Source organism: Neoarius graeffei, chromosome 2 (genome assembly GCF_027579695.1).
Source record: "Neoarius graeffei isolate fNeoGra1 chromosome 2, fNeoGra1.pri, whole genome shotgun sequence".
Taxonomy (NCBI): Eukaryota; Metazoa; Chordata; class Actinopteri; order Siluriformes; family Ariidae; genus Neoarius; species Neoarius graeffei.
Window position 1 is genome coordinate 23,155,649 of NC_083570.1, and position 19,909 is coordinate 23,175,557.

The following is a 19,909-nucleotide window of genomic DNA, read 5'->3' on the forward strand; positions in this document are numbered from 1 at the left end:
AGGAAGAAACCTCCAGAGGAACCAGACTCAGAAGGGAACCCATCCTCATTTGGGTGATAACAGACAGCATGATTATAAATAACTTACTTCTATAACTGTGTCCTATATAGTCACAAAGTATAACTGTGAAACAAGGAAAATCATTAAATCATGGAAACTTGAGTGTAAAACTGTTCATAACAACTGCAGTCCTAAAGTTAGCAAGTCAAGTGTCATCCTCAGGCATAAATGTATTACTGCAGGGCTTTTCAAACTGTGGGGCGCACCTCCCCTAGGGGGCGCCAGAGTTCTTCGGGGGGCGCAACGTGAGGAAAAATAAACCAGAATAAGTTACTATTGCGGACATTTAGCGAACTTCAGCTAGCCTTTGCCAGAGACAAAATGGATCGATTTTTAGTACCTAAAGCTACAGTGAGTGAGGAGACAGAGTCTGGGCCAAGCAAAAAAAGAAGGAAGTATGACCACGATTATTTAAAGTTTGGATTTTCATGGACTGGATCTGAAGATGCTCCACTGCCACAGTGTGTTGTCTGCCAAGAGGTGCTAGCTAACGATGCTATGAGACCATGGCAACTCCGGTGTCATATTGAGACCAAACACCCAAGTTTGGTGACCAAGCTCCGGGAGTTTTTTGACAGATGTTTAAAATGTGTTAAAAAGAGGTTTTAAAAAAAGCACAGATGTTTAAAATGTATAAAAAAGAGATGTTTTAAAAAAGCTCAAACATTTTAAATGTGTAAAAAAAAGATGTTTTCAAAAAGCACAGATGTTTAAAATGTGTAAAAGAAAAAAATAAAAATGTGTACAACAACCATTTTTTTAAATACGAATGGAACATTAAGTATAGCAACAACAAAAATTGTGTGGGGGGGGGTTTGACTCTCCCACACTTTGAAAACCCCTGCTTTAGATTACTAAGTGTGTTGGATTTCCATATTTTTCTAAATGATTTTTTCCACTTCTACTTTTAGACATTTTAATCAAGTTCATTGAATAACTGATTTCAATTTTCATAAATTCTCATGATATTAATCCTAATTAGTGTGTCTACATGGACTATAGTTATGCACTGACGGGATATGAAATGGTTAATTGAGGAGTATTCATGACCTCTCTGTTTATGCTCCTCCTCCACCTCTCTCTCTCTCATTCACACACACACACATTCACAGTGAGGAAGTGACTTCTCATTTCAGAGAAAACAAAACGGATCTCTCTCTCTCTCTCTCTCTCTCTCTCTCTCTCAGTGTGAGAGTTCAGGAAAATGGCTGAGGCCAGTATTTCAGTAGCTCAGGACCAGTTCATCTGTCCAGTGTGTCTGGATCTCCTGAAGGATCCGGTGACTATCCCCTGTGGTCACAGTTTCTGTGAGGCGTGTATTAATGGCTGCTGGGATCAGGAGGCTCAGAAGGGCGTCTACAGCTGTCCTCAGTGCAGAGGCACTTTTACTACAAGACCTGTTCTACACAGAAACAACATGCTAGCTGAAGTGGTGGAGAAACTGAAGAAGACTGAAATCCAAGCTACTTCTCCTGTTCACTGTTTTGCTGGATCTGGAGATGTGGAGTGTGATTTCTGCACCAGGAGAAAACACAAAGCCATCAAGTCCTGTCTGATTTGTCTGACATCATTTTGTGAAATTCATCTGAAACCTCATCTAGAAGTTCCTGCTTTGAAAAAACACACCTTAATTGAAGCCTCAGTAAAACTACAAGAGAAGATCTGTTCTGAACATAACAAGCTGATTGAGATCTACTGTCGTACTGATCAAGTATATATTTGCTCTTTGTGTTTGTTGGAGAAACATAAAGACCACGATGCTGTTTCAGCTGCAGCAGAAAGAGCTGAGAAACAGGTGAGAACTAGAAATCTTTCCAGAATTAAACCATCTTAATTATAGTTTCCCATCTAGAAACAGGTGCTTTAGTCAGTTACTAGTAGTTACTGCCCGTGAATCTGATTTCCTCTGAATGGTGCTGTTCCCAGGGGCTAAATCGCTCCCTGCATCTCCTCAGTGACATAGACTCAGCCCTAGCGGAAGTCTCCGGCAAGGAGCGTCGATTGCGAGGTCCTGTACAATCAAAACTCTCAGGCGAGTGAGGAAGGGGATTCCCCGCCAAGGCTGCCCGCAGCATGTTAGCGCAAACATGTAGCCTATGGGAAATTAAGTGTGTTGGATTAGCAATAATCCAATATTTTGGAAAATCAAAAATGTTGTCTTGGGCCCCTCTGGGGTGTCACCAATCCAGATGCAAAGTATGGAGTATGTGCGTCAAGCCATGTTGATTTGCATAGGTGAACAGACAGAGAGACAGACAGCCTTCCTTTAGTAGTATAGAAGATATGATTTAGACTTTAATTTCCATGTGTGTATCAATCAGAATGATTCTGTAAAAGTTTATTCAAATTGTATGTGTTGTGGTTAAATTTATCTTCAGTGATAGTCGTAATCTGGTTAGACCGGTTAGTGAACATTTCAGCCAACACTGGACTGTGACAAGGCGAGGCAGGGGGAGGCGGGGGGGAGAGAGACTTTTTAAGAACTTTTTATGATGCTTTATTTTTACAAAAGTTGCATTACACAATTAGGCTAAATGTATCAGTATACAATGTGAGGAAGTTATTGTGGTGATGCTGTTAATGTATGTCTCATGTCAAACAAAGTTCTTCTTCCACTACAGAGCACAGAGCCTCCTCACAACACCTCACTGTCTTAAACATGTCTATATCACACACACTAAACTAAAATCAATGAAAACTCTGGACATAGTCTGGAGAGAATTCTCTCAAGTCACAGTCTGTGCTTTGTGCCATTTTGTTTTGTTCTGCTTCGAAAGATTGCCATTTTGGCCTGGTCAAGGACAAAATTAACCAGCTGACACCTGAACTTGATTTTCCTGACATGTATAACACCAACAATAAAAAGGTGAAAGGTAAAATTAACATTAAATGATCTTTACATTTTTCTGTAACAGATAAAACAATGATTGCAACCTGAAGCAATGTAAGAAGGCATGAAAAACATGTTTCAACACTTCTCCATGGGGTGTCCACCCTCCCACTCATTTTTTTTCTTATTTAAAACTTTTCTTATTTAAAATGATACTGTTCAGCAGCTTAGCTTACCTGACGCAGTTTGAAAGTTAATTTCATTATCACCCCTGCACTCCAGAAGGGGACCCCCACACCCATCCAGGTCTGGAGCGATGTTCAGCTGGGGAAAAGGTTCCTCCTCGGCAGGACTGGCTTCACTGTTTTTATAGTTCATCAACTGAACTTGCTCCTCTTATGTTTGGGTGGACCTCCAGTGATGTAGGAGCTGATTGGTAATATGCAGGGACCATAGTCCCATACACACTCCCAGGTCCTCTGCCTGTGACAAGTCTGTCCCTGCAATCTCGGCTAGCTGCCTGAGTGTTACAATCCCTGAGGAGACCTGGACAGTGTGGGAGTAGTCCCACCAGAGATGTCCAGATGTCCACCATAAACTAGGGGCTCTTCCAGCAGCCAGTGTAATGTCCTGCATTCCTTACACTGTTTTTTTGAAACAGTTCCAAATTTTAAAAAGTTCATGATAAAAAATGGGTAATCCATTCATGTCCAGCATTCTTGTGTCAACTAAAAACAAAGTTCTGTCCATTCCCATTCCTCCCACCATGTGCAACGCTCTGTAAGCTGGTCCTCTCCACACTAGATTTCTGGGTCCAGTGAGGAGTCTCTGTATGAAGTGGAGTCAAAGGCTGCAGTTCTGATGCCAAGCTGGACCAGCCCTTGCCCTCCTTTCTTTTTAGGCAAATGTAGAACGCTCTGAGGAATCCAGTGTAAAACATCCCAGAAGTAGTCCACTAACAGGGCCTGGATGTCTGCTAGCAGGTTTGGCAGTGGATTTACGCATGCCAGCTTGTGCCATAGGGATAATGCTGCTAGGTAGTTTATGATCAGTATATACAACCTTCCACAAGTATAAAATATCCCCCTGTAGGATATTTTTGGGACCAGCCATTTCCACATGCCCAGTCTGCATTTGACCTTTTCAACAATGCCTTCCCAGTTTTTATTTAAAAACTCAGGGCTACCCAGGTGGACACCCAAGTATTTAAAATCACCCTTTTTCCATCCTAGACCTCCTGGTAGTGTTGGCAGCCCCACTCCCCAACTAAAATGGCTTCGCTTTTGGCCCAGTTAACTTTAGCAGATGCTAAAATCTCAAAGTCTTTTTAAAAGGTCAATTTTTTTTTTTAAAAGGTCAATTAAAACAAACATTCACATCTGTCTGTGTGCCTACTGTAACTACCAAGTCATCAGCATATGCTGAGAGATAGAAAGAAGCATTGGAATTAGGTATGTTAAAACCAGAGTCTGGAGGTGATGACGTACTGAAACTATCGCGAGACTCCGGGTGAGATCCAACATGGCGGCGCACTGAATACTGTTTGTAAACACAGGATTACAGAAATACTTTCAATCCAATTCCTTCCGCATAAACTGGATATAACATCTCAACAAGAACCGAACTGTCTACCTACCTTCTCCGACGGCCACTTCTTCATTCCGGGCAACATGACATCTGAACCGACCAAGAAACGTCCAACACGTGACTGGTCTACCGAGACAGACTCAGACACGGAGCAACACGCTACCACCGACAGCAATACTACAGCTATCTACACATCCATCGAGGTCAGTCTGCTGGAATCCATCAACAACAAACTTAAAATTCTTGAACTCCTCCACGCAGATATTAAAGACCTAAAAGCAAGTCTAGAATTCTCTCAGTCACAGATCGACACACTTGTACTAGAAAACAGTGAACTCAAAAGAAACGTCACCAATCTATCCACCCAAATAACCCATCTAACCAACGAAAATAAAATCATGAAAGAACAAGTATTAGACCTACAGTGCCGTAGCATGCGTGACAACCTTATTTTTTCAGGAATACCACTACCAACAGCCACTCCCGACAACCCAGAGAAAGCAATCCAAGACTTTATGCAATCATCCCTAAAAATTCCACCGGAGACAGTTAACAGGATCACTTTCCACCGTGTCCACCGTCTGAACTCCAAAGACAGTAAGAAACCACCTCCAATAATAGCCAAATTTGAACATTATAAACACAAAGAACTGGTTAAAAGCAAAGGAAAGGAATTGAAAGGCACATCATTCGGACTAAACGATCAATTCCCCAAAGAAATCCAGGAACGAAGAAGAGCCCTCTTGCCCATAATGAAACAACTCAGGCAAGAGGGCAAACGCGCCACACTGTCTGTCGATAAACTGTATGTTAATGGAACAATCTACCGCGACCGTAATATCACTACCTGGCTATAGCAGTTCACTCGCCATTATCCATTTAGATTCAATTCACTCACCCCTCCTGCTTACATACTGCTGCTTACCGATGCTAACGTTAATAATATTGCCTGTAATTGCCTTCTGTCTCTTTCTCTCTCTTCCTCAAGCTCACTCCATCTTTTTTCTCTCCATCTCTTTTTTGTCCACTTTGCTTAATGTTATTTGTTTATATGTGTTAGCTACATGTATGTCTTGTCTATTTATGTCTATTATACATTTAGGCTCAGCCAATACTGTGATTCTTATGTCTATAATGCTAAACAGAAAATGACTTACATTTCATTCATATTTTCTACCTTTCTCCCTCCTCCTCCCCCGTACAACCCAAATACTTTCGGTAATACACACCTACCCCTCTCCCTCCACCTCTCCTCCTTAGCTCATATCAAGGCCTGCACATACACCCTCACACACTCACAGCTTCACCTCTCATCTCACATTTTTATCTTCAAGACCATAACATGGCACCACTTACAATCTTGACTTGGAATATTCGTGGGATTGGGTCTCAGGCAAAGAGGGTCAAAGTCCTAAACCATTTGGAAAAACTACAAGCTGACATATGCCTCCTACAAGAAACTCACCTCTCAGATTTAGATTACACCCGCATCAAATCGACACAATTCAGTCACCTATATTCAGCACATTATAACTCAAAACAGAGGGGAGTTTGTATTTTGATTAATAAAAAAATCTCATTTACTCATAATACCACTATCACAGACACAGAAGGACGTTTTATCATTATAAACATCTCAATTAACAGTGCCCCTATTACAATAGCCAATGTTTACGGACCCAACACAGACGATTCTGCTTTCTTTCAGAAGTTTTTTTCTTCACTCTCCAATCTCTCCGACTGTCCTATCATACTTGCAGGTGACTTCAATACAGTTTTAGACCCCACAATAGACAAATCTGTTCACTCCCAAAACAAACGTATCTGGCAATCCACAAAAACAATAAAACAGTTCATGAGCGATTTTGGTCTTGTCGATAGTTGGCGGCTTCAGCACCCAGACTCCACTGACTACTCTTTTTTCTCACCAGTCCACCATTCTTACTCCCGCATTGATTTCTTCCTAACTAGCAACTCCATTATGTCAAATATCGTTGAATCCACAATACACCCCATAGTCATCAGTGATCATGCCCCTGTAACAATAAAATGGAATAGAACCTCTCCACAGTCATCTAGCAACAGATGGCGCCTGAACACATCCCTTTTACAAGACCCTAAATTTAACAGTTTTATTAGGAGAGAGTGGGCATGCTTTCTAGAAATGAACGATTCCCCTGGATCATCTCCTTCCCTTTTGTGGGAGACAGGAAAGGCAGTGCTTAGAGGCAGAATAATTTCATTTTCAGTACACAAAAAAAGGACAGAAAAAGAACAAGAAGCTGAACTAAACCATAAAATTAAGCAACTGGAAGAAATTAACGCGACACACCCATCTAAAGAAACACAAAATGAATTAAGAAAGTGCAAATCCAAACTAGATGAAATACTTAGTAAACACATCCAATTTATGATCCATCGATTAAGGCAAGAATCTTTTCATCACAGCAATAAATCAGGTAAATATTTAGCAAATCAAATCAGACGCAACAAAGAAAAAGCAACAATTTCAGCCATAAAGAACTCAGCAGGGAAGCTAACCAGCTCACCTGAAGAAATTAACCAAGTTTTCTACAATTTCTACAGCAAACTATATTCTTCTGAAATAACTCCCAACCAGGAATCCATTGACTCATTCCTCAATAATATCAATTTACCACAACTAACCGAAACCCAAATAAATAAACTGGAATCACCTATTATTCAAGAGGAACTGTTTTCAGCTCTGAAACACATGCCTAACAATAAAGCACCAGGACCGGATGGATTCCCTGCTGAGTTCTACAAACAATTCTGGTCCATTTTGGCTCCACTATCCATCAGGATGATCAATGAATCAAAAGAAAATTCAAAACTACCAGCTAGCACTACCTCAGCAACAATTTCACTCCTCCTCAAGCACAATAAGGACCCAACAATTCCATCTAGCTATCGACCAATTTCTCTTCTCAACATTGACAATAAAATAATCCCCAAAGCTTTAGCACGCAGGTTAGAAGAGGTCACCCCATCCATTATCCATCCGGACCAAACTGGTTTTATCAAGGGTAGAATCTCAACCTCCAATGCTCGCAGATTATTTAATATTATACACTACTCCTCAACCATACAAGAAAATACCATCATAGCAACTCTAGACGCAGAAAAAGCATTTGACAGGGTCAACTGGAATTTCCTGTTCTCCACATTAGGGAGGTTTGGTTTTGGGGAATCCTTCATTAATTGGATCAAAATTCTATACACATCACCTTCAGCCACAGTAATCACCAATGGTCTAACATCACATAGTTTCACTTTGCACCGGGGGACTAGACAAGGATGCCCACTCTCTCCTTCACTATTTACCATCTTCATTGAACCTTTAGCCGCTGCCATCCGACAGAACTCCCTCATCAAGGGAGTTCAAACTCCAAATTTACATCACAAAATTAGTCTCTATGCTGATGATATCTTACTTTTCTTACAAAATCCCCCAACATCTGTACACGAAACTATTGAACTGATCAACACATTCTCCAACATTTCTGAATATTCTATCAACTGGAACAAATCTGCAATCCTCCCATTACATTCCAACAGCTGGGATGTGTCGGCCCACTTATCACCTATTCCCCTATGCACCAATCATATCACATACCTGGGGATAAGGGTTTCCCCCAAGCTGTCAGACTTGTTTGGTCTAAATTTCACCCCCCTACTCAATTCAATAACTGATGACCTCCAGCGTTGGATGAACCTTCCACTATCCATCATGGGCAGGATATCAGTTATCAAAATGACAGTTTTACCCAAAGTTAACTATTTACTTTCAATGATTCCTATTCAGCCTACCCAATCCTGGTTTAAATCACTAGACTCTACAATCATCAAATTCTATTGGAAAAACAAGACACCAAGAATCAAACTGACCACACTTCAAAAACCTAAAATACTAGGTGGTCTAGAGGCGCCACACTTCTATCATTATGCACTGGCCAACCAGCTTCAATACATTTACAAATGGATACATCCCACTTCACTTGAATTCACCTGGTTAGACCTAGAACAAACCATTTGCAAGGATATTCAGATCTCAGACTTACCTTTCTGCAGCCAGTCAGTCAAAAAGCATCCATCTTTCAAAGCTCCAACTATAGCATCAAGCCTGACAGCTTGGTGGAAGTTTTACGACCTTACTAATTCGCCTCTGACACTATCAAATCACACCCCTATCTGGAATAATCCTGATTTCACCATCAATAAAAAACCACTCAACTTTCTCACATGGATAGGCAAGGGTATCACTCATCTTCATCATATCATCCAAGACAATAGACTGGTCTCTTTTCCTTATTTGGTCCAGAAGCATGGCATTGAGGGTAAACACTTCTTACAGTATCTTCAAATTAAATCAACTATTCAAGCAAAATGGAATATTCAGATACCTAATTTAGACATCCCCCCACAAATCTTGGAACTGATTAACATACCCTCCCCTCAAAAAATCCTTTCCAAAATATACAAACTTATATCACAATCCGAAAAAACTTTAAGCCTTCCATACCACAATTGGGAATCGGACCTGTCCATTACTCCTGATGCCGGCTTCTGGACCCAAATCTGCAAAAATATCTATCTAATGACTAAAAATGCCAATCTTCAACTAATACAGTACAAGGTACTCCACAGATTTCACTACACTGCACAGAAACTGGCAAGAATGGGTTTTGGCTCCGATACGTGTTCCCACTGCATGCTAAACACCCCAGACACATACATCCACGCTGTCTGGCATTGCACCCCAATCCATAGGTTCTGGATAAAAGTCACAGACTCACTCACCTCTATCCTTGGCCATCACATCCCAGCAACTCCTTCCCTCTGCATACTAGGAGATACATCTTCAACCAACCTTAACACCACAGACAATAAATTTCTTCTGGTAGCACTAACTGTCGCCAAGAAAACAATCCTCATGAACTGGAACTCAAAGAACTCAATCCACATTACCCATTGGAAAAACCTGCTAGCAGATTATATATCATTGGACAATCATACCTCTCCCAACTTACTCCATACTCAGAATACACACTCCCCTTGGTCATCTTACCTCACCTTTTTACAGACTTGACCTGGCCCTCTGTGCCTGAGATCCAGTCCCAACGCCACACTCAAATATCCTTCCATAATCGTTAATACTTAGCCATACATATTAGGGAAGGGAGGATGGAAGCTGGAATCTCTTATCTCTGTTTGTTTATGTACATCATTTATTAATTTTTCCCACCACTCCCTCCCTCCCTCTGCTACCATCTTCCCTCCCCCACTTCATCTACTCTTGTTATACCTGGGCTTCTGGGATGGCGTGGTCGGCCCCATCCTGTCTGGTTGTCAGGTGGGACTGGCGTTGGTTGGTGCCATTGGGAGGGTTGATGGGTCAGGGTTCCCCTCCGGGTCAGGGTCCCGAGGTTTTCTCGGCGCCCCGCCCACCCCACGCATGCACTCTGATACCTGCCTACTCTTGGTATTGCACAGCGCGCCTTATCCTCTTTTAAATGCTCTACACATTAGGAAGCACACACCATTTGTACACCTGCAATAAGAACAACATGATAGACTAGGGTAAGGGAGGAGTGCATGTGGGAAACCTCTGCAGGTGCTTCGCTGCACTCCTTGCCTCTTTTAATGCAAATACATCTCTTCTTTTAATGCAGTACATTTTAGAGAAGGCACACATTCTTGTCATATACAGTCATATATAGGATAGGTAGGGCGTGTTGTGCGGAGGCTATGGGGGGCTGGTGTCGGTGCATGGGGCGTCAGGGCCCGGAGCCCTGCCTCATGCAGTACCTCCCCCTCCCCTCTGTCGTCCCATCATGAATCAGCTTGGGCAGGGGGGGCTGGCACCATAGCCATAACAGGTGCTCAGGTAGTCATCATAATTAACTATTAAATAACTATTATTTTTAGAATTTATATCTATAAAAAATTTACTAACACAAATGATTAGCAAATAAAATAATACTCCCCCTCCCCCTCTCTCCTTCATTATGATCCAGTTTCCTTCTCCCTGGCCCGACACAGACCAGCACTGCTTATACACACACACACACACGTGCTTACTTTCACATATCCCGCTCCCCCCCAACATATACACACTGTCCCTCCACCCATAATTCAAGGCCCAACACCCCTCCAAATCTCCCCCACCTACCCTCCTCTATCTCATATCTCATTCATTACCCCTAATCAACCCCACCCATCCTCCTCTATACAGCAATATAGCTCTTGTTTATCTTTGTCGAATTTGTCTCCATGTTTTCTGTTACATCTCTTTGTTAACATATTAGTAGTATTGTCCAGCCTTTGAAATTGTTGTTAGTTACGTCAGTGCTTCTGTTGTGTGTCATGTGTATGTATTGATTTGTTTCATTCTGTCCTTTTTACTTTGTATTTGTTTGTATTTGTTAGCAAATAAATAAAAAAATAATAATAATAATAATAAAAAAAAAAACAGAGTCTCAATTTCTCAGTTTACATAAACAAGGCTCAATTGCCAGAGTGTATAACATACCTGACAGAGAACAGCCTTGTCTAATACCTCTGTAAACTTTAAAAGGGGCACATGAACCACCATTAACCTTCAGTACACTCTCAGTTTCACTGCACAAAATCCTGATCTTGGCTATAAAACCTGGGATGAACCAAAAGGTTTCCAGCACCTTCCACAAGTATCCATGTTCAACCCAGTCAAAAGTCTGGTGTAGAAAATTGAGACCAGTCTTTTAGCCCAATAGCCTGGATACATCCAAAATGTCATGAATATGTTATCAAAAATAGACCTATCAGGCACAAAGTATATCTGGTCATGGTGAATGATCTGCTCCATTACCTTCATCAGTCTTGAGGCTAATGCTTTTGAAAGCAGCTTACAGTCAGGGCACAGTAGTGAAACCAGGCACCAATTCTTCAGACAAATGAGGTCTCCCTTTTTTGGAAGTAGGGTCAGGATGTCCCTCCTGCAGCTCAATGGGAGCATGCCTCTGTTCATGCTGTCCTGTAACACTTCTAGTACATCCTGCCCTATTACTGCCCAGAAGGTCTTGTAGAATTCTACAGGGAGACCATCAATACCTGGTGCCCGGCTGTTATTCATACCTTGGAGAGCTTCCTGGACCTTCCCTAGTGTCAGTACTTTGCCCTTTTCCTCTGGTGCCTGCACTGAGAGCTTTGGTAAGTCGTTAAGGAAGCTCTCCTCCAAAACCTGTGCCCCTGCCTGCTTGCTGCTGTAATGCTTCAAGTCGAAGCTGACTGTCTGCTTGTGAATTTCAGTGGATTAGGATACAAGATCCCCTAATTCTGTTCACACAGCATGCATGAATCTTTTCTGTCCATTCTTTTGTTCAAGACCAAAGAAGTTTGAAGGCGCATCCACCTCAGTCGTGCTTTTAAAGTGTGAGTGTTCCAGTGCCCCCTGTGCTGTAATGCCCAACAGGCCATTCATTATGGCTATTTTACTTTTGAGGGCTTCAATGTGCCTTCAATCTCCTGTGGCCTCCAAACACTGGAGTTCCCCTATCTCAAACTCCAGGGCTTTAAGTGATCTGATAATGTCTCTTGTGACACTGAGAGTGTAGAGTGGACAAAAATCTTGGTTTGTGCTTCAGCCATGTCCCACCACTGTTGCAGAGAACTAAAAAGTGCCTTTTCTAATTTAAAATGATTCCAAAAATAAATAAAAGTCAAGTTTCAAGTCAGGTCAAGTTTATTTTTATAGTGCTTTTAACAATAGACATTGTCGCAAAGCAGCTTTACAGAAATTTAATGACTTTAAACATAAGCTAATTTTATCCCTTAACTATCCCCAATGAGCAAGCCTGTGGCGACGGTGGCAAGGAAAAACTCCTTCAGACAACATGAGGAAGAAACCTTGAGAGGAACCAGACTCAAAAGGGAACCCATCCTCATTTGGGTGATAACAGATAGCCTGATGATAAATAACTTGCAGTGTGTCCTATATAGTCACAAAGTATAACTGTGTAACCAGGAGATTCATTATAGTTTTAACATGAAGTCTGTTTTGTTGAAGTTATAAACTGTTCATTGATGGTCTGTGGTTGGTTGAAGAGAGCAACTGGACTTGCTTGAAGATTCTTGAAAACGTTTCGCCTCTCATCCTAAAGGCTTCCTCAGTTCTGTCTGACTAATAGGGAGTATTCAGTATTTATCCTCTCAAGGATCATCACAGAATCTGAATCAGAATGCTGATGGCTGCATTGCAGGTGGCTGATAAAAGATGTCATAGACACCCACCTCTGTTCAATGATGGTCGTTCCAGGTTGACAAAAATGAACTCTCCTCTCTGGCTAAGATGTCTGCCAGTTTTCTGGAAGTCCTCCCATACTCCCGCACCAGTCGAAAGGATCTCATCCCAAAGTGCGTAGAAACATATCTGTGAAGAATCTCAGTCATCCAGGTACATAGTAATCTGGAAACGAGTGCAAAACTGTTCATGACAACTGCAGTCCTAAAGTTAGCAAGTCAACTGTAGTCTTCAGACATAAAACCATTACTGTAAGTGTCCAGAGCCATCTTCCAAGTGCGACTTTTGACTGTCCATATCGGGCCATCCTCCTTCAGGAGCAATGTGATGAGACTCCAGCCAGACATAGGGCATCAGGATGGATCAGGCAGGTCGGAGGAGCAGAAGAGGCCAGCACCTCCATCTCAAGATTGACATGCAACTCAAAGGGACAGATGGGGAGCGGGGGTGGGGTGGAGTGATTTGGTGATTAGTCTGACTTTTTACACCAGCCAAAAACTCAATGTTTACTCTTTATTTTGCCACTCATCATAAACAGCATGGAAGTGATTTCTTGCTCAAAACACTACAAAATATAAGAACCAGATAGAAATTCTCCAACACTGAGATATTACTTGAGTGGATACTGTAGGAATGAATACAGATGAACGGATTTCAAAAGGAGCTGAAAATAATTGTATTGTCCTCAGACTGAGTTAAAGGAGGAGCAGATGATATCCCAGCAGAGAATCCAGGAGAAGCAGAAGAAGGTGCAGGAGCTGAAACAGGCTGTGAACATTATAAAGGTGAGCAGTGAGCAGAGACAGAGTTGCTCATAGAAAAACACACAACATGGACAATGAGTCATTTACAATCCCAGTAAGAGAGAAAATGATAAATGAGCTTTAAATCGTGTGTGTGTGTCCCCTAACAGCTCAGTGCACAGACAGCAGTGGAGGACAGTGAGAGGATCTTTACTGAGCTAATCAGCTCCATGGAGAAAAAGTGCTCGGAGGTGACAGAGCTGATCAGAGATCAGGAGAAGGCTGAACTGAGTCAAACTGAACGGCTCCTGGAGCAACTGGAGCAGGAGATTGCTGATCTTCAAAGGAGAGTTACTGAGCTGGAACAGCTTTCATACACACACGATCACATCCATTTCCTCCAGGTAGCACTCACTCTCTGATCTACAGAGCCAGCAGTTCCTCACACTCTGAAACATATTAAGGTAACAACAAAATGTCAATTTCTGACATCACAAGTGTGTTTTAAATTTAATTTGCTTTCTTCAGGTTTTAGCTTCTGGACGTCAGTCTCCTCCATTCAGTAGACCAAATTTTCAAGCATCCAGCATCACTGCCCATCAACCTCTCTCATTTGACAGAGTGAGGCATTTTTTCTCAGATCTGAAAAAGACACTTGAGGAATTCTGTGAGCAGGAATTCAACAAAATCCCTCCACATGGTAAGAGAAGCTGTTCATGCTGGAGAAACACAGTGATGTGTGATTTCTTAGCAATGTTCCTGCTTTCTTTTCTGCAGACACTTTATTCACCTGACACTTTGAACTAAAATACTGATTTAAAATTAATAAACTGACTATCACTTTAAACTCTTTCCATCTTTTGCACAAACTCGTGTTTCCCTTTTTCTCTCCTCAGCTGCAGCAATTCAGATAATTTCACCACCAGAGCCACAGAGCAGAGAAGAGTTTCTGAAATGTACATCTCACACACACACACACACACACACACACACACACACACACACACTTGACATAAATATATCGTGTGAATTAAACCCAACATGTTCACATTGTTCAGTTTGTTTTTCTCTCTTATTTTAGATTTCTGTTATCTGACTCTGGATCCCAACACGGCACATCGTAACCTCATGCTGTCTGAGAAGAACAGAATGGTGAGATACAGTGGACGTGAGCAGCAGTACTCTGATCATCTAGAGAGATTTGACTCCAGGACTCAGGTGTTGTGTAAGGAGAATATGTGCGGACGCTGTTACTGGGAGGTAGAATGGAGCGGTGTTGGTAGTGTGGATATATCAGTCTCATATAAAGACATCAGCAGGAAAGGACGGGATAAAGAGTCTGGGTTTGGTTACAACAATCAGTCCTGGTGTCTTTGGTGTTCTTCTTCTTCTCTCTATTTCTTTCACAACAATATTAAAATTGATGTCAGAGTTCCATCATCCTCCAGAATAGGTGTGTATGTGGATTATAGTGCAGGAACTTTGTCTTTCTACAGTGTCTCTGACAAAATGAAGCTCCTCCACAGAGTCCACACCACATTCATTCAGCCTCTATATGCTGGATTCTGGCTCTCCTGGTTTTCTGGTTCTGCTGTGAGATTGTGTGATCCAGAATAGAAAAGTGTGTTGTGTTTTATTTTTGTGTTTTATTCCTGAACATTACCACATTGCTGCTCGATCATCTGTTTTACTGGAACACAATCCAGATGCACAAAATCCAGTCATTGTAATATTTAAATTAAAACAGATGAATAAAATAATCCATCCATTAGCTGTAACCATTTATCCTGTGCAGCAACACGGTAAGCTGGAGCCTATTCCTGCTGACTATGGGCGAGAGGCGGGGTACACCCTGGACAAGCCACCAAATCATTGTAGGGCTGACACAGAGACAACAAAACAAAAAAAACAATTCACACCTATGGTCAATTTAGAGCCACCAATTAACCTAACCTGCATGTCTTTGGACTGTGGGGGAAACTGGAGCACCTGGAGGAAACCCATGCAGACATGGGGAGAACATGAAAACTCCACACAGAAAGGCCCTCGTCGGCTACTGGGCTTGAACCCAGAACCTTCTTGCTGTGAGGCAACAGTGCTAACCACTACATCACTGTGCCACCCTGAATAAAATAATTAAAAAGGAGATGTTAAAAATCAACTGTCAGACAAGAAACTTGTAAAGTTTGAAAAGAAAAGAATTTCTCATGACCTAAGCATAATAAAGTTCTGTTTGTTTCATATTAAGCAACACCTCATTAAATAACTAATAAACAGTAATTAAGCCAGTGTAAAACATTTTAAACCTGTTCAGGTCACACTAAAAATCTCATCTCATCTCATTATCTTTAGCCGCTTTATCCTGTCTTATAGGGTCGCAGGCAAGCTGGAGCCTATCCCAGCTGACTACGGGTGAAAGGCGGGGTACACCCTGCATACATGTCAACCTATACGGAATGTCCGTATTTTATACGGATTTGATTCAATAAACATAGTATACGGGCATATAAATAAAGTTATACGGATTCTTTAAAAAAACTTCAATATTTATTTAGAGCTATAATCAATTCCCACGATGATAAACGTATTGTACACCACAGCCAGCCAGTAAAGAGTCTTATGAAATCGCATGTTATCTTGTAGTAGCGAGACTTCGTTCCACTTTTGATCATGCGCACACCGCATTGCGAGAATCCCGCCAACCGTGAAGTCATAGACATATAAACATAGACGCCGCCTTCTGCGTAGAATCATACGTCATCCTCGCCGCCATATTGGATGGGGCAAAGTGGAGATTCTTCAGCCGTCTCTGGTATACAGTAGCCGAGAATAAAGATGCCTCATTCATGTGCTGCGTTTAACTGTACCAACAGGTTTACCGTCCAAACAAGATCACATGCGATTACCTTTCACAGGTGAGACTGGAAAAATACTTTGTATTCATTCTGAAGGTTTATCTCATCTCATCTCATCTCATTATCTCTAGCCGCTTTATCCTTCTACAGGGTCGCAGGCAAGCTGGAGCCTATCCCAGCTGACTACGGGCGAAAGGCGGGGTACACCCTGGACAAGTCGCCAGGTCATCACAGGGCTGACACATAGACACAGACAACCATTCACACCTACGGTCAATTTAGAGTCACCAGTTAACCTAACCTGCATGTCTTTGGACTGTGGGGGAAACCGGAGCACCCGGAGGAAACCCACGCGGACACGGGGAGAACATGCAAACTCCGCACAGAAAGGCCCTCGCCGGCCCCGGGGCTCGAACCCAGGACCTTCTTGCTGTGAGGCGACAGCGCTAACCACTACACCACCGTGCCGCCCATAAGGTTTATTGTTATTAATATTGAATAAAAAGTAACTGGGATATATCATTGCTAATTATCATTCAAATTTTAGGTAAATTATTTTAATTTGCATCTTATACGGATTTTATAAGGGAAATACGGATTTTGGAGGTTGGTTATACAGGTTTGATTGACCAAAGGTTGACATGTATGACCCTGGACAAGTCGCCAGGTCATCACAGGGCTGACACATAGACACAGACAACCATTCACACTCACATTCACACCTATGGTCAATTTAGAGTCACCAGTTAACCTAACCTGCATGTCTTTGGACTGTGGGGGAAACCGGAGCACCCGGAGGAAACCCACGCGGACATGGGGAGAACATGCAAACTCCGCACAGAAAGGCCCTCGCCGGCCATGGGGCTCGAACCCGGACCTTCTTGCTGTGAGGCGAGAGCGCTAACCACTACACCACCGTGCCGCCCCCTATATAAAAATAAAATCACTTTTAGAATGAATTTTATTTTTCTGCTTGTGTTCTCAGATGTAAAATACACATTCACTTTTTTAAAATCTGAAGTTGTTTCTCAATCCTGAAATTTGATTGTAAAACATTGAACACTATTTAAACTCCATTACAACATGCAGTACAGTACATGATTAGTTAAGGCTGACGAGTTCATGCCTAATGATAAGCCCGCAGGTAGAACCGTATAAATCCAGGTTTATCTGTGAGTTTGGATTTTTTTATTCAAATATTATAAAGTTTTGCAAAATAAACGATAAGACCACAGGAGAATAAAGTTTCCCCCAGTGATGAAATTTATGTGGTTAACTCATTTTCAGACAGAAGCTTTTAAGACTGAAGTCAGGATGTCAGTAAGCCACTGTACTGACACACAAAGGGTTTTTTTTGTTTTGTTTTTTTTGTTCCTCCACTTTCGATGTATATTTTTCAGTTATTTAATCCGTGGGAAATAACTAGAGCGTCTTAAATATGTGTTTGTGAAAATCACTGTAAACCTATCTGACTTTTTTTTCCTCCAAAAACATCTCTTTTAATGTTGTCCTATATTGTATGTGGGAATAATGATGATATGTCTCTGTTAACTGGATCTGTCTGTGGTCTGAAACCTGATTTAGATTCTGAACATGATTGTTGGAATTTTTTATTGTTTTAAAAGTCCTTTTCATCTATCCATCCATCCATTATCTGTAGCCACTTATCCTGTTCTACAGGTTCGCAGGCAAGCTGGAGCCTATGTCCTTTTCATCTCAACTCATCTCATTTTCTCCAGCCGCTTTATCCTGCTCTATTACAGTTCTCTATTCTGATTGGTCAGAAAGTGTTGATTACTTTTCTGTAACAGCAGCTCTGACTGTAGCGTAGGTTTTGTATTAATGTGCTCCTTCTAATACGTTTTGTTACTATAGTAACAGCTCATTCATGTAAAATGATTTTAGACCGGTGTGTTAACAAATAAAAATGAAAGAAACGTGTCCAGGAACATTGTCATATTTAACCTGCACATTTCCCCTTCAGACCACCAGAGGGTGCCTTTACCCACATTTTGAATCACTTCTTTGCTTACTCCACAAATGTCATGTTTGTTCCACTGAGCTCGATATAAAATCTGCCCTGTGTCCGAAATCACTCCCTACTCACTATATAGTGGACTATATAGTGAGTTTGCCATTTTGAAGTGCTGTCTGAATGTAGAATGAGAATTATTACACCCTATAGAGTGCACTCAAAGTATCCCACAATGCACCGTGAAAAATAGTGTACAACCAATGGTCACTAACCAAACAATATATACCATCATGCATTACGGTAGCGATGAAAGAAATCAAATCAAAGGCTAGAGATAACGAGATGAGAAAAGGCAGAGGCAAAGAAAAAAGTATTCAGCCTTGATTTAAAAGCACTGAAAGATGCAGCAGACACAAAGTACTTTGTATTTATTAATGTGGAAAATACGCTCAGTATAATATGTATTTATCACAAAAATACATGCAAATGTATTATTTTGAAAACCCAACAGCTGACTGATCTGGCACGTTTTAATTGTGTGACAGTAATGACGTAAATAACGGTGTGACGGAGTAGTAAATGAGTGAGTGGTTTCGGACACAGAGTGACATTCCCAGTGAACCAGTGCAGTGAGTGAGCTTAAGTAGTATGCTGAGGTGATCGACTCAGGGTGTGTGTAATCAGTAATCTGGGACTATGAGTGCTGAAGTACAGGATGGGTGTTGTGGTCTGTGGCAGCCATATTTGAAGGCTGCTGTGAATTCTGGGAATCTGAGTCCTGAGTGCTGATGGGCGCAAATGTGACACTGTGAGAATTACTTCATTTCAGTCCAAATACAGCAGATCTTCCTCTCTGCCTTATCAGACCCGAAAAGATATCTTTTTGTTTTTCTCACACACACAAGCCTAAATAACAAGAAACAGGTGCATTAGACTTCTGCTCACCAACATAAATGTGTGACTAGAGAATATAATGAAGGATTAACCAATGATAATACAAAAATAATGAATGGAATATTATTAACTCATTAATCTATTGTCACCACCCAATTGGCCTGTCAGTTTCCAGCCTCTTACAAAGCTGTCTGCACCTATCTTGAGCACACTTCATGCACCTCTGGCTTTCTTGGCCTGTCACAGGTTCCCCAGACAAGCAACCATTCACGCCTGTGGACAATTTAGAGGAGCCAGGTCAACTAACTGCATGTTTTTGGGGGAAACCGGAGCACCTGGAAGAAACCCAGGCAGATACAGGGAGAACAGGGATAAAGGCCCCTGTCTGCCACTGGGCTTGAACCCAGAACCTTCTTGCTGTAAGGTAACAGTGCTAACCACTGCACCACCATGCTGCCTAACTTATTAATAAAAATACAAATTTAAACAATTTCCCATACGGCACCCTTATATAATGTGTTATGACACTTTCCATATTCACTTCCTTTAGATCATTATGTAAAGTGTGTTGTGTAGATTCATTATTATTAACACTGGTTTTAAACTTGTATTGGTCAGTTTTGAAAACAGTATGTAAATGTGTGAAAAACAGTTTTGTTGAAG

General features: G+C 41.5%; 1 protein-coding gene across 2 annotated transcripts; it reads left to right on the forward strand.

The window, feature by feature from the left end:
* Positions 1-1,163: 1,163 nt before the first annotated feature.
* LOC132881493 (tripartite motif-containing protein 16-like protein) lies at positions 1,164-18,318 on the forward strand. 2 transcript variants are annotated; one of them, XM_060913998.1, is made up of 6 exons: positions 1,164-1,855; positions 13,469-13,564; positions 13,693-13,926; positions 14,051-14,222; positions 14,419-14,478; positions 14,604-18,318. In XM_060913998.1, exons 1-6 carry the CDS (start codon positions 1,265-1,267, stop codon positions 15,137-15,139), a joined length of 1,689 nt encoding a protein of 562 aa, XP_060769981.1. In that variant the 5' UTR covers positions 1,164-1,264; the 3' UTR covers positions 15,140-18,318. The 2 variants fall into 2 exon arrangements, with proteins under 2 accessions (XP_060769981.1, XP_060769982.1); XM_060913999.1 differs by lacking the exon at positions 1,164-1,855 and adding an exon at positions 3,231-4,680.
* Positions 18,319-19,909: the final 1,591 nt, after the last annotated feature.

Bases quoted from the DNA above. Each gene is read 5' to 3' on its own strand.
- LOC132881493 (XM_060913998.1), top strand. From the start codon at position 1,265: ATGGCTGAGGCCAGTATTTCAGTAGCTCAGGACCAGTTCATCTGTCCA. The intron at 1,856-13,468 runs GTGAGAACTAGA...TATTGTCCTCAG, and splicing joins CAGAAAGAGCTGAGAAACAG to ACTGAGTTAAAGGAGGAGCA. The intron at 14,479-14,603 runs GTACATCTCACA...CTCTTATTTTAG, and splicing joins CAGAGAAGAGTTTCTGAAAT to ATTTCTGTTATCTGACTCTG.